Source organism: Aspergillus alliaceus, assembly GCF_009176365.1.
Source record: "Aspergillus alliaceus strain CBS 536.65 unplaced genomic scaffold BDW43scaffold_30, whole genome shotgun sequence".
Taxonomy (NCBI): Eukaryota; Fungi; Ascomycota; class Eurotiomycetes; order Eurotiales; family Aspergillaceae; genus Aspergillus; species Aspergillus alliaceus.
In genome coordinates, this window is record NW_022474713.1 from 49,091 (window position 1) to 70,554 (window position 21,464).

A 21,464-nucleotide genomic window follows, 5' to 3' on the forward strand; every position below is an offset into this window, starting at 1 on the left:
CGAACTCACTGGGGCAGATCTGCAAGAACGGCTGAATACGAATGAATCCCTGCATTGCCCTAATGTAGGGGAAATAAGGCGTCCATGTCCATGTACATCCGCCCGCAGTCCATTTACCCAGATGACGGGTTACCGAATGACAGGTGTACACGTACGCACTGTTGTGGACGAAGATCTGTGTTACTATTCCCCAAGAAGGTAAGCCGCATTGAGTTACAGAGTATGCGCTGATAACTATTTGGCATATGTATTTGTTGGAGTCCGGCCAACTGATAGCGAGTAAGGTAGTGACTTAAGAAGGACCTTCGTCCAGTTACAGACACAAGCTCGACAAAATTCAGACACAAAAGGAACTTAATGGTAATCTATTCATTATGACAATGCACGTTGAGGTCGGCCCTGATAGCACAGCTCCGCCCCATTCCAGCGGCATCAAAGTTATTATCATTGGTCTTGGAATTGGCGGACTGGCTGCGGCTATTGAATGCCACCGAAAGGGGCATTCGGTAATAGCCTTTGACAAGGCACAAGAGCTGAAACCAGTCGGTTTGTTCATTCCTTCCTCCCTTTTTTCCCCCCTTCTCGTCTTCTTTTTCCCCCGATGCTAAGGTCTGAGTTTTCAGGCGACGGCATCGCACTTGCTCACAACGCTGTCCGGGTGATAGAGAAATGGGGCAAGGGGACAGTAGGCCAGGAGCTTGGACGTTTGAGCTCCCGGTTGAATACTACAGTTATATACGACCAAACCGGTCGGTTTATAGCTGAGGATAAGCTCGATGGGTTTAAGGCGGGAGAGGGCCATCTGCTCCCCCGAGGAGAGCTATCGCAAGTCATGTACAAACATGCCAAATCGCTAGGCATTGACATGCGGCTAGCCTCGGAGGTAGACGAATACTGGGAAGACGAAAATAGCGCTGGGGTTATTGTGGATGGGGAGAAAATCACCGCCGACTGTGTCGTTGCGTGTGATGGGGTAAATAGCAAGGCGAGACGACATATCATCGGCTACGAACCTGAACTCCGTTCGTCGGGTAGTTGTGTGTTTCGCGGCTGGATGACCACCGAAGAGCCACTTGTGGGGTCTCACTGGCTACTGTCGCACACAGACCAGGCCGATCAAGTCAAAGTGTTTGCTGGGGATGGGGTACATGTCCTTCTGAGCACCATTCAGCACGGCAAAATGGTCTTTTGGCTGTGTACACATAAGGTGGGGTTGAAACTTTCCCTCCACCCCTGTTAGGTTATGGGTCATTCGCTTACTCTCGGCAGGATAATGACTGCTATGACCGAAAGAAAGAGGCACCACCGACCCCAGAGGTCGATGGCATGATCCACTTGATTCGGGACTGGCCGATGAGGGGCCAAATTGAATCCACGATCCGGAAAACCTTGGCTAAAAACGTTATGCATTATCCACTTCTAATCAGAGAAGCACTGTCTAATTGGAGATCTAAGGGGGGCAGAATGGTTATTATCGGCGACGCCGCTCATCCGTTTTTGCCTGTCTCGGGGCAGGGGGCAGCCCAAGCAATCGAAGACGCGGCAGTGCTGGCGATTACCTTGCATTTGGCTGGGAAGGAAGAAGTACCCTTGGCGCTTCATGCATTGGAGAAGATAAGGTATATCATTCTATACTGTCCAATCTCTACGAGCTTCCGTTGACAGTCCCTCTAAGGCTTCCACGAACTGCTCTCCTACAGAGAAGTAGTCTTGAACTAGAGCGATTTTGGCTCAACATTGACTGGCCGGAAGTTGAAAAGTGCCCTGAGCTGCTAACAATTCCGCGGCCGAAGTGGATCCACGGGCATGATTGCCAAACCCATGCTTATACTGAATTTGCCAAGGTTGTTAGCGCGATTCAAATGCGTGAAGAGTATCATCCGCTTGGTGGGCCAAGAGACTCGACGAACGGCGAGAGCCTTTTGGCTTTACTGCGGCAGGACACTTAGTGGAACGAACCTATGTGAGAGGATGGGGTGGGTGGAATCTGTAAGGGCGGGTACTGTACTTTCCACCACTGGTGCCAAGCCTCGCGGTCATTCGTTCCGACTTGCTAGTCGCCTTAGTTTTAAGGATAAGTTGTATTGCGAAGCCGCCTATGATGGTAACGTTGTAATTTATGTTGGATGATTATCATTCGCGATAGCTGACCACGTTCTTTTACTCATGAGCAAAAACTCCTTATATGCTCTCCTGAAGCAAGTCTAGGGACCATCTCATGCTGCATTATATATTTCTTGCTTTCATGTGCACACTTTCCACTTCATTTCGTGCAATACCGCACTCAGGATTACTAGGGCCTGCGTAGGTACAAGCCACCAGAGGTGAGGTTGCATGCAATGCTGGCCTAGAATTTACTACTTTTGAACCGATTACCAAGTCCAAAGTTGCTCTCTTGGATCTTAGCGCCAAGAAATAAGCCTGCATATACGGAGTACTCCATTGTGTCAATATTATGACTCTCCTATGGCCCCGGTATGCCTGAACGGTATTGCTGTTAGTCAACTGGTCCAGATAAAAGGTTCAATCCGCTCCGCAAATCGCTCGGACTAATATGTAGGTTATACTTTCGCTTATTCGCATTATGAATCATATGTCTTACAATTGCCACAGTAGGAGATCTCCGACTGGAACGGATCTGACACGAGCACAATTAGCAGATGATCTACGGATCTGGACTCCAACCCACGTTTGGCATGCAGTCAGACACGAGAAGATGCACCTGTTACTGTGTAGCCTATGGAAACAGGATTCCTGTTAGTCGCAGGGAGTTAAAGTAATACGAGATAGACTTGACGATCCACAATCAAATTGGACCAATGTAACTGGGCAGCTGCCAAAAGTACGAGGTGCATGTTTGCGTGCCAGGGGCCCCTACTTGTATTTTCGCGGCTTTTCCTGTTACTTATGCTAGATGGATCAGTCGGTATAGACTATATATTACTGAAGTGCCTAGGGAATGTAATTCGATTATAGTTGGCAAAATATACATCAAGAATCCAGAACTAATTTCACGATGGGTTCCTACAACGCCAACGACGACAGTCTAGAAACCAACCCTACTCTCTTCCCAGCATCTATTGATACTGTATCACAGCGAGTGTCCAATCTCGTGGAAATAGAGACCAAGTTTGCCCTTGATGAATTCAGGAACCTTCTGCCCAATGCCAGCTTGGACCGATTCCTGCAAACGGTATGGAGCATCGTGCTCCATCGATTCTCTGGCAGCAGTCCTTTGCTATTTGCATGTAGCGCACCCGAGCACTACCAATCGTCCCGGAAGCCTGTTCCTCAGTCTGAGATGTATGTTTGCAAGGTATTTCTAGATGAGGAGACTTCTGTTGGAAATCTCGTCACAGATGGAGGATCTATTGTGCGATGCTCCGTTGACACAGTAGGGCGAGACCTCTATAACTCTAGTGTTCTAATTCAACACGGGTTTGGCTTGACGAGAGATAAATCGAGTCTTGATAGTGATCCCATCACTCCAATTCTAAAAACCAGAGAGGTATGCAAAACCATTCTAGAAACCAATGCTCTATGGAGTTAATATATATATATATATATATATGCAGGAATTCGACGTCGCTCTTATCGCGGTAGTACATAAAACCACCGTTCAACTGCTTGTGCATCACCAACTCTCCCATACTTCCGAGGTGCAGGCCAGGAACTTGACAAGCAATGTTGAGCAGGTGGTCCAGAGCATGATCAAGGGTCCTTTACACCAGAAGGTCATTGAGATGGATATGTTCAGCGACCGGAACCGGGCTGATATCACCAGCTGGTATAATCCTCATCTGGGACGGAGAGCTTTCGTCTCTGTGGCGGAACAGATTCATCGACGAAGCGTCGAAGACCCATGTTCACCCGCGGTGGTATCCTGGGATGGCACCGTTTCCTACGGGGAGCTTGAGCGATTGTCATCAAATGTAGCCAAAAATTTGATCTCGAGGGGTGTTGGCCCCGGTAGTTTCGTTGGGCTGTGTTTCGAGAAATCTAAATGGGCAATTGTCGCTTTGGTGGCTATACATAAGACAGGGGCTGCGTTTGTTCCGTTGGATCTCTCGTATCCATTACGGCGCATGGAGGCGATCATGCGCCAGGTCAGGGCTACATTTATTTTGACCTCGGCCAGTTCCAGAGACAAACTGGCCCAGACCGTGGAGCAAGTCATTATAGTAGATGAGTCGCTAGCCCTATCGCAGCCAGATGTGCCTTTTCCAGAGATTGCCCCGACCGATCCGGCGTACGTTCTCTTCACGTCCGGAAGTACCGGGGCTCCCAAGGGCTGTGTAATGGATCAGGACGCCTTTTCTACCGTTGATATCCACGGCGAGACCCTAAAAATCGATCGAGGACGCCGGGTACTTCAATTTGCCTCTTTGAGTTTTGGCGTCTCCTTGATTGAAATATGGTGCACCCTGGTTAAGGGAGGGACAGTGTGTGTTCCATCAGATGAGAGTCGCCTAAATGGCCTTACCGACGTGATGGAAACGCTCCAGGTCAGTTGGGCAATACTCACACCCTCACTCGCTAGCACGATCGACCCAACTAAGTTGAGCAAACTTGAAATTCTAGCACTTGCTGGTGAACTTGCGGGCAAGAGTCAAGCTGCGTCATGGCTCAATAGTAGGGTCCATGTCATGCAAGCCCATGGGCTGACGGAATGGTGCGGCATCTGCTGTGTTAATCCGCAAGTTCGCTCAGTCGACACATTGAGGACGATTGGTCGGCCCTCCAACGCGAATGTGTGGGTTGCAGATCCTGAAGATTATCAACGACCGGCGCCGGTGGGTGCTGCTGGAGAGTTACTGCTTCAAGGGCCCAGTCTCGCCCAGGGGTATTTCGATAACCCATCCGTCACGGAAATGGCCTTCAAATCTACGCCAGAATGGGTACGACAAATATCTGGCCAGAGAGGGCGAGTGTATAGGACAGGAGACCTGGTTCAGTACAACCCTGATGGAACCTTGCAGTATGTTGGGCGGAAAGGCGTGCAGGTCAAGATTCGGGGCCAACGGGTAGAGCTGGGCGAAGTCGAGTATCAGGTCAAGCAGTGCTTTCCTACGAAGGTTTCGAAAGTCATAGCAGAGGTTGTTACCCTCCAGGGCAAGCCATATCCTCATTTGCTGGCATTCATCGTGCCAGAGCGTCCATTAACAGAACGCCAACGAAAAGGCAGCTCCTTGTTTGAGGAACCATCCGATAATTTCCTCCATCATGCTAAACAGGCAGACTCGAACCTAAGAAACATTCTGCCTCCGTATATGTTGCCAGAGTCTTTTATCCCGCTGTCTGACGTACCCCTGACTGTAAGCGGCAAAACAGACCGTCGAACCCTTCGTGAGTGCGCATCATCGCTTGATATGGCAGTGTTCGATTTCAACCGGTTTCTACAATCAAATTCAAAGCAGAGTAGTACGAAACCAAAAACATCGATAGAGAGTCAGCTGCAGCAGATATTTGCCCAGGTACTCAAGGCCGAGGAAAGTACCGTCGGCATCGATGACAATTTCTTCCATCTTGGGGGTGACTCCATTGCTGCAATGCAGGTTGTATCCAAATGTCGGCATGCAGGTATTTCCTTGACGGTCCAGGATATCTTTCACTGCATGACCGTGTCTTCCCTTGCGGCGAAACTGGGTCCAATAGAACCTGACCCGCTTCCCAGCAACGGTAAGGTGGACTTAGGACAGCCCCAGTGGGAGCACATGGTGGATCCGTCATCACTACCCGTTCCTCTGGATAAGGTTGATACAGCTTTCTCCTGCTCACCAATGCAGCAAGGCATGCTGTTGAGCCGTGCTAGAGAGACGGGTAGCTATCAGGTGCGCACGGTGTGGAAACTGAAGACAAGGTCAAGCGTCGAGGTTATTCAGTTAGACCGGCTGAAAATGGCATGGCAAGCTGTGGTGAAGCGCCACCCAATGCTACGGGCTATCGTAGTGGAAAATTCCTCGGATAATGGGTGTTATTTCTACAACGTTGTCTTGAAGGAGACTCCTTCAATAAACGTTGTGCAGCAGGATGGCAGCGAGATAACCATTAGTAGGATCATCAAGAACCAGTGGAGGGATTATAAGGAGACTGAGCCACAAGTTCAGCTCACACTCTTTGTTCAATCATCGATGGATACTATTTTCTGCTTGCTGGATACAGACCACACCCTGCTCGACGCGGGTTCCATGAGAATCATCATGCGAGACTTGGTTTCAGCATATTGCAAAACGCTGCAACCAGGGCCCTGTTACAGCTTTCAGAAATATACGCAGTACCTGAAAACAATCTCGCAACAGCCGTCCCTTGCATATTGGAAGGAGTACCTTAAAGCTGCTGAGCCGTGCTTGTTTCCCGCGCTGGAAGGTGAGCCTGCGCGTCTCAATAAGGGGAAGCAACTCAAAATGCAGAATATAGTCTTTGAAGATGCCCAGATGAAAACACTTCACTCGTTCTGTCAGTCGACCGGCACTACCCTGTCCAACATCCTCCAGGTAGCATGGGGAGTTGTACTGTGTGCGTACACAGGCTTCAGCAATGTTTGCTTTGGCTCTTTGACCGCAGGTCGCGATGTTCCCGTCACCGATATTGACGAAGCCGTTGGACCCTTTATCACCATGCTCATCACCCGTGTTGATCTGACCCAGGATAATCGCCCAGTTAAACAGATTCTGCAGCAAAACCGGCAGGATTTCGTCCAAGGCCTGTCTTACCAGCACTGTTCTCTAGCGGACATCTTGCACTCTAGTCAGCTCGGTGACCAGCCCCTCTTCAACACGGTGTTCTCCTTCCGAAGGCCACTGTCCCCAGAAGAATCTGACATGTCTCCGTTCACTGTTGAATGTACCTGGGAACAAAGTCCAACGGAGTATGACATCTCAATTAATGCCATTACATCGGGCTCGAGGATGACCGTCTTTCTCGAGTACTGGACAACCATCCTGTCGGACTATCACGCTGCCAATGTCTTAGACACGTATTCCAGAGCTATCTCTGAGATCATCAGCAAGCCGCATGCCACGGTGGCAGATCTCAATCTATGTACTGAGCGAACCAAACAACAACTTTCCATCTGGAACTGGCCAGTCTACGAAGTCGACATGTGTATGGATGAACTTATTCGCACAAAATGCGCTTCCAGACCTAACTCAACGGCGCTGTGTGCGTGGGACGGGAGTCTAACGTATTCAGAGCTCTACAGGCTATCGTCTGCGCTAGCTGATCATCTTGTTGAGACTGGGATCAAACCAGAAATGTATGTGGGCTTGTGCTTCGAAAAGTCCAAGTGGGCCACGGTGGCCATGGTAGCGGTTGTACTGGCCGGAGGAGCGTTTGTGATGCTCGATCCTTCGCACCCTCAACTGAGACTGAAAGAAATTGTACGCGACGCAGGCGCAGCTTGGATCCTTTCCTCCACAGCCCAGTCCCCACTCAGTCAGAGCCTTACTACCTCGTCTAGTTCTTGTGTAATTGTATGTGGGGAAACCCTTGATCAGCTACTACTACCTGGATCCAGAGTGTCCTCCGGTAGTAGTAGTAGGAGTAGTGGTGTATCTGTACAACCCCATAACGCTCTCTATGCGGTCTACACGTCCGGTTCCACCGGCAAACCCAAGGGCGTTGTGATTGATCATCGGATGTTTGTCACTGGCTCCAGAGCGCGACAAGGGGCCCTGTCACTCACTGATACGGCAAGGGTGTTCCAATTTTCCTCATACAGCTTCGACGTCAGCATTTCAGATACTCTGCTCTGCTTGGCAACTGGTGCATGTCTCTGCGTTCCCTCCGAAACGGAACGAATCAACCACCTGGCCGAAACAATCAACACGTATCAGGCCGATTGGGCATGCTTGACACCGTCCGTCCTCCGAATGCTTCATCCAAAGGCGGTTCCGACTCTGCAAACTATCATTGTGGGCGGGGAGCCATTATCCAATGCAGACATTGCCATCTGGTCGGGACAGAGTCGTTTAATTGCCGAATATGGTCCTGCGGAGTGCTCCGTGGGGTGCTGCGTCCAGTCCCAGATCAATAAGGACTCAGACCCGTCCAACATAGGGTTTGCCATGGGATGTAAATTGTGGATTGTGGACAAAGCGAATCATGAGAAACTCGCCCCAATCGGTGCTGCGGGTGAGTTGGTAGTTCAAGGGCCTATTGTAGGACGCGGGTACTTGAATAATCCAGCCCAGACGGCGGAAGTGTTCATTACCAAGCCCCCACAGTGGTTGAAAGATCTTCAGTCATCGGCCAGTGCGTCGCGCCTGTACAAAACAGGGGATATTGCACGATACAGTGCCGATGGGTCAATTAAATATATAGGCCGAAAGGATACGCAAGTCAAGCTTCGGGGTCAGCGAATTGAGCTGGGAGATATTGAGCAGCACGTCAGGGCGTGCTTTGAGCGTGCAAGGCATGTTTGCGTGGATATAATTACGCCGAAGCAGGCTACTGCTGCCATGGTCATCGCCTTTGTGGAGCTGAATGATGTTCTTCCCAACAAAGGGGAGAAAAACGGAGATATAGATACAATTTTCCTGTCTCCTGATGCCGAATTTCGTTCAGAGGCAATTCGCGTCAAATCCTGCCTGACAAACTCCCTACCTACCTTTATGATCCCTTCCACTTTCATTCCTGTTAGGCGCCTACCATTAACTTTCTCAGGCAAACTAGACCGACTCAGGCTTCAAAAGAGTGTGAAACAACTCCCCTTTAGTACACTGATGAACTACATATCAAACCAAAGGGAAATACAGCTCCCTGCAACACCTGCGCAACAGAGCCTGCAGGAATTGGTTGCCAGCGTTCTTGGTGTTAGCCTTGATATTGTAAGCATGGCGAACAATTTCCTTGGACTGGGGGGTGATTCTAGCACAGCAATGAAGCTAGTGAGTGCTGCAAGGCAGGCAAGGCTCTTCTTCACGGTTCGAGATGTCTTCCTATGTCCCAATTTGGAAAGCCTGGCGCACAAAGGCAGCCATCATGACTCGTCACAAACACCAAAAACACATGAAAGGGCCACGATTGATGAGGCATATCTGCGCGAGATAATTGGGCCTCAAGTTTTCGGCGGGGCGGATAATATTGCTGAGATTATGCATACCACAGACTTCCAGACCGAGTCCATCCTTTACTGGCCCTGTACCCATTTTTTCCTAAGCATGAAAGGTGCTGTGGATTCGGAACGATTGAAGGCAGCATGTCAAGCGCTTTTAGATCGGCACTCAGCCCTTCGCACGGTCTTTGTCTCACATCAGCATGCCTTACTACAGATAGTTTTGGGTCATATCGATCTCGATTTTACGCAGATATTGTGTTCTGAGGATCTCACCAGCGCTGCAGAAGATCTGTGCAGAGCTGATAATATTATCCCTTTACCCCTTAGCATTTCTCCTCTGAGATTTAAACTTCTCTCCTCTTTGCACGGGCAGGAGCACGTTCTGATTATAAGAATGTCTCATGCACAATATGATGGCTACAGCATGTCGACCATTTACCAGGACCTAGCAACCGCATATCAGAGAGACACACTCTCAAACCCGTCATCTGGTTTTTCAACATATGTTCGCCACATCCAGTGCTACAACACTGATACATCATTTGCGATTTGGCGTGAAATCCTCAAGGACGCTTCAATGACCCACATCCCGCAAAGCACCAATACTACTATCCCTTGCACTCACCGTTCAGACGAAATAATAGAAAGCCAAGACACTATCCCTTCTTTCGACCTTCCCACCGGGGTTACAATGGCCACCCTCTTTAAAGCGGCCTCTGCGTATGTCTTCATGCAGCTCACCAGCCAGCAAGACGTCACATTTGGTCAGGTCGTCAACGGCCGCGGAGTCGATCTCCCTGGTGTTGAAGGCATAGTTGGGCCGTGCCTCAACATCATCCCCGTGCGAGTCCAGGCAGGCCCCACGCAGACAGTCGCACAGTTTCTCCGCCAAATTCATGACCAGCACGTTCAGACCATGATTTGTGACACAGTCGGTCTGTCAAATATTATTCGCCAAGCTACCAGTTGGCCAGAAGATACCCAATTGGGAATGCTGTTCCAGCATCAGAACATTGACCTAACTCCGCAATTCTCCTTAGATCATGGGATTGACTGCACGGCACGGGCCTTTTCGCAGCCTTATCAACGCAGCTACTTGCATGTGGTGACAGTGCCCCGGAATGATAGTATATTTGTTTATGTTTCCTCGCCCGCAGGTCTGATGTCACAGCAGAGGCTGCAGAAAGTTTTAGAAGGACTAGTTAAGACAGTTCAATGCTTCGCTGCCCAGCCAGGGCAAGCGATTGCGGATTGCAAGGACCTCGGACTGCATGCATTGAATGGATATCAATAAGTTAGCATTGGTCGTGACTAAACAGAGCTTGGCAGGCCTGTACAGAATAGTGGTTGGAAGCACATAATTGAATGCCACTGGGAGCTACAGGTTAGTAGCGGTCATTTTCCCGTCAATTTCACAGGTCTTCACGTTCTTCTATATGTAATTGGTCCTATAAAATATGTAGATTTCCCCTGAATACATCCATGTACTATGTAGTCTAATAATGGAGCATGACCTGTATCCTCCAACCAATCACCATCGTCATCTCATATTAAGGCCACGAGATCGGCGTTTCACTCACGTGGCCATACCGCGCCCTGAAACCCCCAGACGCTGATCGAGGGACGTGCGAGGTGTGTCAACTTCATTTCACCTTGGACTGGAAAGTTTGCGGTTTATTCAGGTAGGGTAGATTGTTTCCTTTTAAAACAGTTGCATTCTAAAGATTTCCTCCGAGAATTGCACCATATGTCAGAGGCGCCAGCCACCACCAAGCTAAGAGAAATATGCATCCTATGGGGACATTCAATCACCTACGAGTCAGCCAAGGTCCCACGGGCCAATGAAATCCCATCGTCTCATCCACTGGAGGAACTGTGGAGTTGCCAAAGTTCCTAAAGTGTAACAACCCCTTCGTCCCCAATCTTTATCTCCTCTTAACTTCAACTTCCACTTTACACTAGCCCATTGTCAAGTCGGCGATAAGTTCCCGTCTACTGTTGCCCCCCTTATTTTCTTTTGTTTCTATTCCCTTTTCACGGTACATATCTCGGTGCTTGCTGACGGTCTATCTGTCGTTGACTGTGTTACGTCTGAAGACTCAGTCGGCCATTCGTTAATAGATTGGTTGTTTCTTTATTTCTTTCTTTTGTCTCTCTTTCTCATAGGTTTCCTCCGATCTAAAAAGATATTCAAACAGCCCCTCCCTAGCTTTATCAGGGAATCTTACCCCCCTTGCGTCACCCCAATGCAACAGTGTGCCCATTGTAACACTCCATCATGTTCTTAAAAACAATATTTCCCTCGCGCCCGCCCGACTACGCTCTGCTTCAGCCCGTGCAGCACAGCCCTACCGAATTCTCCATGCGAACTTCCAAAGCGGACAAAGTGGTCACCACGCCCGCCGATGACGATGTCCCAGCTGGTAACGTGGACGCCGACGCGAGTAGACTGGCAGAGATGGGCTACACCCAGGATATGCAGCGGAACTTTTCCGTCATCTCCTTACTAGGCGTAGCCTTCTCGTTGGCGAACTCGTGGTTCGGGATCTCCGCTTCGCTGATCACCGGGATCAATTCGGGTGGAACGGTCTTGACCATATACGGAATTCCCTGGATTGCCCTCGTCTCGACTTGCGTCGCCGTCACGCTGTCGGAGTTGGCTTCAGCCATGCCCAATGCCGGCGGACAGTATTTCTGGGCCGGCGAGCTCGCCCCCAAGCGATATGCGTCCGTCGCCTCGTACCTGACCGGATGGGTCGCTTGGGCCGGGGCTATTTTCACCTGCGCCAGTGTGGCCCTGAGTTTGGGTTCAGCGGGCGTGGGTATGTGGCAGCTATCCCATCCTGACTTGTATGGCTCCCTCAGGATGCCCTGAATGTACATCGTACACATCTAATGCATGCGCATCCAGCGTTCCCAAACCCTGGCACTCCGTCGTAGCCTACCAAGCCATCAACTTCTTCGCCTTCCTCTTCAACTGCGTCGGGAAAGCCCTCCCCAAAGTCGCCACAGCAACCCTATACATCTCCCTGATCTCCTTCGCCGTCATCCTCATCACCGTCCCCGCCGCCGCACCCACCCACGCCAACGCCAGATTCGTCTTCGCGAACTTCGTCAACTCCACTGGCTGGCCCTCCGACGGCCTCGCCTTCCTCGTCGGCCTCATCAACCCAAACTGGGTCTTCGCCTGCCTCGACTCAGCCACCCACCTCGCCGAAGAAGTCCACCACCCCGAACGCACCATCCCCATCGCCATCCTCTCCACCGTCGCCATCGGCTTCACTACCTCCTGGTTCTACTGCATCGCCATGTTCTTCAGTGTCCACGACCTCGACGCCATCCTCTCCTCCCCCACCGGCGTCCCCATCCTCGCCCTCTTCTACCAAGCCCTCCAAAACAAAGCCGGCGCCATCGCCCTTGAATCCCTGATCTTAATCACAGGCGTCGGGTGCCAAATCGCCTGCCACACATGGCAATCCCGTCTCTGCTGGTCCTTTGCCCGCGATAACGGCCTCCCGTTCTCCTCCTTCCTGGCGAAAATCCACCCGACCCTCGACGTCCCCTTTAACGCCCACTGCGTTAGCTGTTTTGTCGTGGGGCTCTTGGGTCTCTTGTATTTGGGGTCATCCACTGCCTTTAATAGTATGGTTTCGGCTTGTATTGTCTTGCTTTATACCAGCTATGTTATTCCGGTCGTGGCGTTACTGGGTAGGGGAAGGGAGAGTATCTCCCACGGCCCGTTTTGGTTAGGCAGGGTTGGGTTCGCGTGTAATGTTGTTGTGCTTGGGTGGACAGCGTTTTGTTTGGTTATCTATTCGTTTCCGAGTGTTTATCCGGTTAATCCGGGGAGTGAGTGTCTTTTTTTTTTCTTCTTACTATAAAAGACATGTGCTAACGTTTTGATAGATATGAATTATGTCTGTGTGGTTTATGTGGTTGTTGGGCTGGTTATTGGGGTTGATTGGGTGGTTAGGGGGAAGAGGAGGTTTCGGGGTCAGGACGCGAGACACCATGAGGTGGAGGATGTTAGTGGAGGGTATACTGATTAGCTTTTTTTCATGAGCGAGTTTACTTGCTTGCTGTGGACATGCGTAGCTCTCGCCCGGTTTCGCTCATATTGAATGAAAATAAGTAGGCGTATAATACATAAAAACCTCGACTCAATTAAGTTATTTGACATGGCCTCCTTCCATATTCACATCCTTAGCCTCTGTGCTGTACGTAGGGCTTCCGTTTATATACACCAGTCTTTGGACATTTATCCGCGAAAGAATCACAGAAGTGAGCTTAGATGTACTCCCAGGCGGCGGCGGTGCCGTTGTAAGGCGCAGCAATGGCCGAGAATCCGAGGCAGTCCCTCACGTTACCGGTGGGCACAGTAGCATTCTGAGTGGCGGCGAACACCTGCCACTTGGGGTTGCCCGGCACGATGGTGCTGTTGGTGGTGGGGCAGGCCATCAGGCCCTGCTTGTAGCTCCAGCTGCCGAGAGCGCCGTTCTTGCCGGGCTTGTAGGAGAAGCCGTCCGTGGAAGAGCCGGGAGGGGTGTAGCCGGAGTGAGGCACGGTGAAGGAAAGGGCGCCCTTGGGGTCGACGTAGATGGATTGGCCGCCGGGGACGGTGACATCCTGGTGGTAAGGTTAGTATCTCTTTCAGGATGCCGGTGGGTATCAATTGCCCTGGGAGATGGGACATACGAGGTACTTATCGCCGAGAAGGACGGTCTCCTTGCCCGGGGGGCAGGCACCCAGCTTCTGGACGTTCTCCGGGCAGTAGGTCGAGGCCTTGCCGCCGAGGTAGAAGTGGGAGCCAGCAGCGTTCAGAGTGAGGAAGTGAATCGGGGAGGCGGAACGAGCGGCGACGACACCGAAGGCATTGGGGTCGTTGTGAGCCTTAGGGGCAGGCACGGAGGGCAGAGCAGAAACTGCTGCGACGAGAGAAGAGATAGCGAGGAACTTCATTGTGAATGAATGGACTTGTTTTGGTTGAAATCCGAAATAATTGAATCTTAATGATAGGATGTTATACAGGTTGCGGAAGGGCAGGATTCAGGGGAATGGACAGGGTTTATTTATACGGGACTCGGTGATCTAGAAAATTCCGTCTTTTGCCCGTCAATGTAGCATTGCTTTTGATTGTGATTGACTGCTGGAATTTTTCTCGCATGTGTTCACTGATCTAACTGAGACAATACCCACTTCGGACAGGAATTTGCCGTCCGGTTGACTGCGCTTAACAGCAATGATCGGCCCGATCGGCAGGTGCAGAAAGTCATCAACTGGGTGGGTGGAGATTCTCCGACGGAGTATCACTGGCCACGACTCAGGGTCTTGACCGTTTCCTAGTTACTAGCGCGTGGCTGAGAGCCCTGCTGGTGGAGGAATCTGTGGCTCCCCGATGCCAAATGATGTTATGTTTCAAGGGTCGGTCTATATATATCTAGTATGATCTATGTGCAAAAGGTTAATTATACAACCGATGATGCGCTTACTGTACATAGTAGGACGGACTGAACATCGGTTTCAGTACTTGCCGTGCAAGGGCAGGTCCCGCGAGCTCTGCCCAACCCAGATCTGGAACTCGCCGTCGGGCATGACCCAATTTTGTTGACGAGCACTCCAGTAACTAAGATCCTTGCGGCTGAACCGCATTTCAACCGTCTTCTTCTCGCCCGGCTCCAGCGCAACCTTAGTGAAATTCCGGAGAACCCTGTCCGGAAATTCGATAGATTCTTTGTCGCGCACAAACGTCATCCGTTCTTTGCTTTCGTCCAGCGGCACCTCGATCAAATCGCCGTCTTCAACCACATTCGGCGGGAATGACACGTAGGCTTGGACGACAGTCTGGCCAGTACGGCTGCCCGTGTTAGCCACCTGGACTTGGATTTGGGCCATTTCTTCATACAGCGCCGGGTTACCACCGAGACCGCCTCCGCTTTGTGACGGTCGTCGTGGCAGGTCATATCCGTCCGGATAATGTGAGTAGTTTGCCGCGGCTGTCCCGTCCAACGAGGGCAGGTATGCATAGATATACTTGCGTAACGCGTGGAACCCATCCGGGAAGAGCACGCTGTCGTTCACGGGCGGACGACTGTCATACTCTGGGGGGGAAACTGGATCTACCGGGCGCGACTTTGGCAGTCGAGACTTCCTTTGCAGCGATTTGATTCGCAACCTGGATAGCTCGAAGGTGGTGTAGGACAGGCCAAACCCGAATTCAAATCGCGGCGTGATGTTAAACTTGTCGAAATACCGGTAGTCCAAATACAGCGCATCCAAAAAGTCAACCTGTGGTACTGGGGCGTTGTTTTCATATAGCACTTGCGCCCCTGGTCCGTAGTCCTCCAAGCTCCTGCCAACCGTGTACGGCAGTCGTCCACTCGCATCGACGTCACCAAACAGAACATCTACAAGCGCATTACCGCTTTCCTCACCAGGCAGATGGGCGAAGAGTACCGCATCCACACCGGGATGATCAATCCATGACTCGACGACGACCGGGCCCACAGCGTGCACCACCGCCACCGTCGGTCCCCGGCAGTTGCCAGCCACAGCTTCGATCAGGGTGTCGCCCCCCTTCTGCAGGAACAAGTCATTGCGATCACCGTGGATTCCCCCGGCCGAGATATATCCTTCGCCCGAGTCTGCATTGGCGAACACAAGACACAAGTCCTTATCCTGGGCATCCATTGGCAGGACCATATTCCGCAGATACGGGGTAATATCGACTTCGGTTTGCCAAGCACCCTGCAAAGCCTCTAGGGGACTCACGAGGTAAGGGAATTCGACGGTACCGCTACCCCAACCAGCCGCCAAGGTACCCTGGTTGCATCCACGGTCCGGGCACGCATTTGGCCCTAAAGCCGGTCCAGCATCGTCACCATAAACACCAACGCGATATGGGCCTTGGGGGCTACGGGACAGTGGCAACGTGTTGTTCTGATTCTTCACAAGAACGATGCCTTCTGCGGCCACTCTTCTTGAGATGTCCCCGTGCCCTGCGCCGGCATCCACGTATTTGTTAACAATACCCCATCCTCCATTCAAATCGTTTTCCTCGGCACTAGCATGTTGCCACCAGCCGGTTTCATCGTCCGTCCAAGAGGAGAAGTTAGGGCCACCTTCCCCATCGGGCGACGGGCGTTCCCATTGGTCCTGTCCGAGATGATACCATGCTGCGACGATACGAGTTACCATGTCGTTTAGTCGCTCCATGGGAACAGACGTATTGAGTACAGCGCGAGTCAGTTCACTCCCCCACAGGGACTTTCCGTCCGCCCATTGCAAGCCATCACCAGGCATACTCATGTCGAGCCCACCCAAAGCGCTATTGATGCCCGATCGTTGAGCCAGCCAGTCCGACTGCACAAATCCCTGGAATCCCAGCTCGTCCTTGAGGATCCCATTCAGTAATTTGCTGTTCTCGCAGGCATGGCTATTGTTGACCATCTGGTAGGCACACATTACGCTAGCCACGTCTGCGCGGATACTCTCCGCGAAAGGCCACGCAAATACCTCATGTAAAGCCCGGTCTCCTACATTCGATGACAGCGCGGTAGGGATGCCCCATTCAAAGGGTTGGCGGAAGTGTTCCTGCTCGTTCATGACGAAGTGCTTGGCGGTGGCCATCACACCGTTACTTTGAATGCCCCTGATGGTCTCTGCCGCAGCGACTCCTTGAAGCACAGGATCGGAACCAAAGGCCTCCCAGTTGCGCCCGCCCGCGGGCATCATCCCAAGGGGCCCCATCGATGGACCAAGGAGCACGTTAACCCCCTTCATGCGTGCCTCTAGCCCCAGTGCAACACCTCTTTCCCGAATCAAATCACGATTCCAGGTAGCTCCTGTGGTCAGACCGGGAGGAAAGGCTGAAATGTGGTCCGCATATCGTATCCCCATCGGCCCATCTTGTAAACACAGGGAGGGAAATCGGACAAATTCGGCCGGTCCTGAGGATATGAGTACACATTTTACGAACGGAAGAACGTGAATGAAGCATACCCGTATTGCCTACACAGAGCCCCATCCTCCAGCCAGTTCCAGTTGTGATATTAACCTTCTCGACCAGGGTCATATTCCCAACTAACATCGCCGCTTTCTGGTAATCTTCCGCCCATTCCTCTAAAGCTCCACCCCGCGGAGTAGGAAACCATGATTCAGCTGGAATCATCGACTGCTAATTGTCAGCACTGACCTCGAATACATAGTTAGGTTAGAGGTTGTGGAAACAACATACATAATCCAGCTCTTCCTCGGCTTGCTTGGACCACGCAATAGTCAGGAATACTCCGACCAGTAAGACCAATGCCACGATAACCCCGATCAGTATGCGCCACCAATACTTCGAGTAGTAAACCGTCCGCCAACCTGTCCGGCGACCGCGTGAGCTGTGTAGTAAACCCTGTTTCTGCCCCTTTTTTACCCCCACGCCATATCCATCTGAATCGTTGTCGTCGTCTTCATCCACGGCATCATACTGCCGGCTCGCGGAGAGTAACTCCTGCTCTGCTTCGGTGATACTGTCCAGATACGCTTCGACATCACCAGATTTCCTTACGACGGGCATGTAGGCATTTGCATGATTGCTGCGGGCTCCGTGGCGGTCTACGCGACGGAGCCTGATCTCGGAATCATCGTCGCCATCGGATGGGTCGGAGAGAGGGAGAGAGTCGGCATCAGAGCCGTAGCCTTTGCCGTTGCGCTCCTCGGGAATGGATTCGTGTAGTGGGGTGTACCGCTGGGGGGAAATTTTGGCGGATGATGGAGCGTCCCGGTAAGGGGGAAGAGGCATGATGTTTCAAGCGCAAGGAAGCATAGGGAAACGAGTGTGAGAGAACGCAGGGCAGCGAAAATTCAGAGAGTCATCGGTACTTCACCTCCGCACATTCGACAAAAAGGAGAATTGCGGTTTAGTGTGCAAGACTCGAAGGAGTAATGATTGTTGATTCTCTTGACACGGGGCCAGAACCCCCAATGGGCCAATCAGCAGGCGGTCACGTCGGAGATTACGCCATGACGGCCGATCGCCTCTGGCTGGTTTAATTGGGAAGAGCATCGACCCGTCGGGAGGGGGCGTTAGCGAGCCTGTCTTTCAAGTATGTAGGGGAGGGCATGATAGAGGTTCAGAGTGGGATAGACTGAGAGCATAGTAGTTGTATGAAAGATGCAGAATCCGGGGAAAAAATGAAACTGCATTTTCCCAAACCCTAAGCTTCCTCCTTTAGGTTACTAGATACAGAACTTGCCTTGTTCCGTACTAGTGCTGACTAATTTAGCTTGATGCAGGACAAAACCTGATCATATACCCTTTCAAAACATCTATTCATTCCTTCTTGGATGTTTTTTTACCTGTTGATCTGATAGAGACTAGTATCATACGGGAGGATCCACTCATACAGGGCTGGCCTACGGACAGATACGTTTTGGTTATGTTATTGTATGTTATGTTGTGCACATAATCTTATTGTTCATTTGGAACTAGCGAAATAAGAATAAACAATTAACAAATGCTCCATGGTATACTCATACAAGTCATAACGCAATTACAGCTTGGACACCTGGCCCGCCGACGAGATCTCATTGTACAACAAGCTCGTCAAGAAATCCGCATAATCCTCGCCCGTCACCTGGCCGGCGAAGTACCGCGCCGCCAGCTGATACTTGTTGCCCTTGGGACCCTTCTCGGCCAGGGTGTCAGCCTGCTCCTTCAGCAGACGCAGCGCGTATGCCTTGTCGACCTTCTTGCCCTCGGACGTGGTAATGCCGTGGTAAGTCCATTGCCAGAGCTGACTGCGAGACACTTCAGCAGTAGCAGCATCCTCCTATTCAGGGGTTAGCGTCCTATTTACTCCTAAAGCCGGCAAGGGAAAAAGGATACGCACCATCAGGTAGTTGATCGGAATGCATCCGACACCACGGAGCCAACCCTCCATGTACGACAGACCGATGTTCAGGTTCTTCCGGATGCCGTCCTCGGTGATCTTGCCGGGAACGTTTGTGTTTAACAAGTCATTGGCGGTAACTGTGACCTCTTCACGGCGTACGAAGAGCTGGTTGGGGGTTGGCATGTGCTTGTTGAAGACCTCGGAAGCGATCGCCGCTAGAGCCGGATGCGCCACCCAGGTACCGTCGTGACCGGCGCGAACCTCACGCAGCTTGTCGGCGCGCACATTCTCCATGGCCTTGTCGTTGGCAGCCTGGTTGTCCTTGATAGGGATCTGAGCAGCCATACCACCCTAATTTAAAATTAGCACATCTGTCGTCCCACGTATCCGTTACTTTCGGGTGCTTACCATAGCGTGAACGCCACGACGGTGGCAGGTCTTGATCAGCAGCCTCACATAGGCATCCATGAAGGGCACGGTCATGGTGACATCGGAGCGGTCGGGGAGAACGAAGTTGGGGTGCTTGCGGAATTTCTTGATGAAGGAGAAGATGTAGTCCCAGCGGCCGCAGTTCAGACCGGAGCTGTGGTCCCGGAGCTCGTAGATAATCTCGTCCATCTCAAACGCCGCACTGATGGTCTCGATCAAAACAGTACCGCGGATGGTTCCCCGGGGCATGCCAATGTAATCCTGGGCCAGGTTGAAGACGTCGTTCCACAGTCGGGCCTCCAGGTGAGACTCCATCTTGGGCAGGTAGAAGTAAGGCCCGAACCCGCGAGCCACCAGTTCCTTGGCATTGTGGAAGAAGTAAAGACCGAAATCAAACAAGCTACCGGAGATGGGCTCTCCGTTGATGGTGAAGTGCTTCTCGTCCAGGTGCCAGCCACGGGCACGAGCAATCAATGTGGGGAGGGTGCGATCAGTACGCAGCTTGTATTCCTTGCTACCCTGCTTGAAATCGATCTGGCGACGGATGGCATCGTACAGGTTCACCTGGCCGTTGATCATGTTCTCCCATGTCGGAGCGCTCGAATCTGTCACACACTCCGTCAGCGGTTGTTCCCGCAGCCTCCTCAAGTCGGCTGACTTACCCTCGAAATCAGCCATGTAGGTCCACACATCGGCGTTCAGCGCATTCACCACCATCTTCCGGTCAGTCGGGCCGGTAATCTCAACGCGACGGTCAACGAGGCCGGGGGCGGGAGGGGCACCCTTCCAGGCATCGTTCTCCCGGATGTGCTTGGTCTCGGGAAGGAAATCGGGGAGATGACCCTTGTCGATCTCGGCCTGGCGATCGATGCGGCGCTGCAGCAGGGCTTTCCGAGTCGGGTTGAAGGTGCGGTGGAGAATGGCGAGGAAAGCGCAAGCTTCCTTGGTGAGGATCTTGCGAGCGTCGTTGGGGATGGCGCCGAGGATGGCGACATCCTTGAGCTGCACGTCGATTTGACTCATGATTGTGATTCTTGTTCTTTCTGTCAACAAGTAAACCGAGACAAATTTGGGAACAGTCAGGAGAAAGAAAGGGAAGCGTCCGAGGCACGGCCAACAGGTATATAAGTACAATCGGCTGGAGCAAAGGAGACTACGTCAGAACCATGGACAACCGCGGCCCATGGGAAGTCTGGTCCAAATTGGATAGGGCAAGGACGCTCTGGACGGTAACACAACGGTATTGTAATTCACCCTGTAGCAGGTTATCGTCATGGTCCTCTCAATGTGAATGGAGCAGCGATAGGCCAGGAACCAGTCGCTGGCCCTCATGGCGAGTCGATATCGGAGAGGATGAGCGGAAATTTCCTAATCGGGGTGCAGTCTGGGGAGCTTCCAGCTCTTCCCCGTGACTTTACCGCGGAGAATAGTACGGTGATCGGTAATACGAATACCTGCAGCAGCTCTTTGGCTTCTCGGCCGACACTCCCCACGTCCGATTAGATTCCCCTCACCCGGGGGCCGCCGCAAACCGATAAGGAACTTTATCTATATTAGAACACTGTATGACTACTGCTGGCGATACATTCTACTCAGTATGCATGCTGGAAGGGAAGGAATCTCCGGTGATTTGCCCGCTCCATTGGCATCCTGATTGAACATCGAAACATACACCCCTGACCACCAGCGTACGGTTTTGGTAATGTTTCAGATACCAAGTGAGTGAGTCCTTCAACAACCGAGGGACAAAGAGAATAAACTCCCCGCACACCCGAACCTTCCACTCACAGCCGCGGTCCCCTAACGTCACCATATATCTCCTTCCATTGGACATGGTTCCCGGCCTGATTTGGCCTCAGGCTACCGATTCATTCCGATTCTGTGACGGTTGCAATCAGATAATACAATACCACACACCATGCACCGAGTCCAGTTATTAATTATATATTCTCGCATCCCCGTATACAAACAAGTCACTCAACTGCACCGCGATCATAAGATAATTGACCAAGTGATAACTGATTAATTGTAGTGTTACTCCCACTACTACTAATCTGGTAAGTTGTTTGTATCTCCCAAAAAGGGAAGATGATATG

General features: G+C 51.6%; 6 protein-coding genes across 6 annotated transcripts; 3 read left to right on the forward strand and 3 right to left on the reverse strand.

Moving 5' to 3' along the window:
- Window positions 1-12: 12 nt before the first annotated feature.
- BDW43DRAFT_124332 (FAD-dependent oxidoreductase) lies at window positions 13-2,088 on the forward strand. The gene is made up of 5 exons (XM_032038100.1): window positions 13-198; window positions 301-546; window positions 624-1,207; window positions 1,270-1,619; window positions 1,676-2,088. Exons 2-5 carry the CDS (start codon window positions 375-377, stop codon window positions 1,947-1,949), a joined length of 1,380 nt encoding a protein of 459 aa, XP_031898880.1. The 5' UTR covers window positions 13-198; window positions 301-374; the 3' UTR covers window positions 1,950-2,088.
- Window positions 2,089-2,968: 880 nt separating this feature from the next.
- On the forward strand, window positions 2,969-10,461 carry BDW43DRAFT_280203 (uncharacterized protein). Its single transcript, XM_032042399.1, has 2 exons — window positions 2,969-3,508; window positions 3,576-10,461. The coding sequence occupies exons 1-2, from the start codon at window positions 3,017-3,019 to the stop codon at window positions 10,350-10,352; spliced, it is 7,269 nt and encodes a 2,422-aa protein (XP_031898881.1). The 5' UTR covers window positions 2,969-3,016; the 3' UTR covers window positions 10,353-10,461.
- A 291-nt stretch (window positions 10,462-10,752) lies between these two features.
- Window positions 10,753-13,417, forward strand: BDW43DRAFT_123837 (amino acid/polyamine transporter I). The gene is made up of 3 exons (XM_032038097.1): window positions 10,753-11,908; window positions 11,970-12,907; window positions 12,965-13,417. Exons 1-3 carry the CDS (start codon window positions 11,337-11,339, stop codon window positions 13,105-13,107), a joined length of 1,653 nt encoding a protein of 550 aa, XP_031898882.1. The 5' UTR covers window positions 10,753-11,336; the 3' UTR covers window positions 13,108-13,417.
- Window positions 13,143-14,297, reverse strand: BDW43DRAFT_123764 (putative IgE-binding protein). The gene is made up of 2 exons (XM_032038096.1): window positions 13,754-14,297; window positions 13,143-13,684 (listed from the first exon to the last, which is right to left on the reverse strand). The coding sequence occupies exons 1-2, from the start codon at window positions 14,015-14,017 to the stop codon at window positions 13,346-13,348; spliced, it is 603 nt and encodes a 200-aa protein (XP_031898883.1). The 5' UTR covers window positions 14,018-14,297; the 3' UTR covers window positions 13,143-13,345.
- On the reverse strand, window positions 14,298-18,393 carry BDW43DRAFT_123851 (beta-glucosidase). The gene is made up of 3 exons (XM_032038098.1): window positions 17,292-18,393; window positions 17,057-17,228; window positions 14,298-17,004 (listed from the first exon to the last, which is right to left on the reverse strand). The coding sequence occupies exons 1-3, from the start codon at window positions 17,844-17,846 to the stop codon at window positions 14,579-14,581; spliced, it is 3,153 nt and encodes a 1,050-aa protein (XP_031898884.1). The 5' UTR covers window positions 17,847-18,393; the 3' UTR covers window positions 14,298-14,578.
- On the reverse strand, window positions 18,204-20,391 carry BDW43DRAFT_320455 (malate synthase; the record flags this gene model as incomplete). The annotated part of the gene is made up of 4 exons (XM_032049084.1): window positions 18,204-18,876; window positions 18,937-19,290; window positions 19,348-19,973; window positions 20,031-20,391. The coding sequence occupies 4 exons, from the start codon at window positions 20,389-20,391 to the stop codon at window positions 18,598-18,600; spliced, it is 1,620 nt and encodes a 539-aa protein (XP_031898885.1). The 3' UTR covers window positions 18,204-18,597.
- Between the last annotated feature and the right edge of the window lie 1,073 nt (window positions 20,392-21,464).

What these genes read in the sequence shown, in the direction of transcription:
- BDW43DRAFT_124332 (XM_032038100.1), top strand. Translation starts at nt 375, where the DNA reads ATGACAATGCACGTTGAGGTCGGCCCTGATAGCACAGCTCCGCCCCAT. An exon ending in TTTGGCTGTGTACACATAAG is followed by an intron (nt 1,208 to 1,269) that starts GTGGGGTTGAAA and finishes TACTCTCGGCAG; the next exon opens with GATAATGACTGCTATGACCG. An exon ending in CATGCATTGGAGAAGATAAG is followed by an intron (nt 1,620 to 1,675) that starts GTATATCATTCT and finishes AGTCCCTCTAAG; the next exon opens with GCTTCCACGAACTGCTCTCC.
- BDW43DRAFT_280203 (XM_032042399.1), top strand. Translation starts at nt 3,017, where the DNA reads ATGGGTTCCTACAACGCCAACGACGACAGTCTAGAAACCAACCCTACT. An exon ending in CAATTCTAAAAACCAGAGAG is followed by an intron (nt 3,509 to 3,575) that starts GTATGCAAAACC and finishes ATATATATGCAG; the next exon opens with GAATTCGACGTCGCTCTTAT.
- BDW43DRAFT_123837 (XM_032038097.1), top strand. Translation starts at nt 11,337, where the DNA reads ATGTTCTTAAAAACAATATTTCCCTCGCGCCCGCCCGACTACGCTCTG. An exon ending in CAGCTATCCCATCCTGACTT is followed by an intron (nt 11,909 to 11,969) that starts GTATGGCTCCCT and finishes ATGCGCATCCAG; the next exon opens with CGTTCCCAAACCCTGGCACT. An exon ending in TTATCCGGTTAATCCGGGGA is followed by an intron (nt 12,908 to 12,964) that starts GTGAGTGTCTTT and finishes ACGTTTTGATAG; the next exon opens with ATATGAATTATGTCTGTGTG.
- BDW43DRAFT_123764 (XM_032038096.1), bottom strand. Translation starts at nt 14,017, where the DNA reads ATGAAGTTCCTCGCTATCTCTTCTCTCGTCGCAGCAGTTTCTGCTCTG. An exon ending in TTCTCGGCGATAAGTACCTC is followed by an intron (nt 13,685 to 13,753) that starts GTATGTCCCATC and finishes CCTTACCACCAG; the next exon opens with GATGTCACCGTCCCCGGCGG.
- BDW43DRAFT_123851 (XM_032038098.1), bottom strand. Translation starts at nt 17,846, where the DNA reads ATGCCTCTTCCCCCTTACCGGGACGCTCCATCATCCGCCAAAATTTCC. An exon ending in CCGAGGAAGAGCTGGATTAT is followed by an intron (nt 17,229 to 17,291) that starts GTATGTTGTTTC and finishes GACAATTAGCAG; the next exon opens with TCGATGATTCCAGCTGAATC. An exon ending in GCTCTGTGTAGGCAATACGG is followed by an intron (nt 17,005 to 17,056) that starts GTATGCTTCATT and finishes TCATATCCTCAG; the next exon opens with GACCGGCCGAATTTGTCCGA.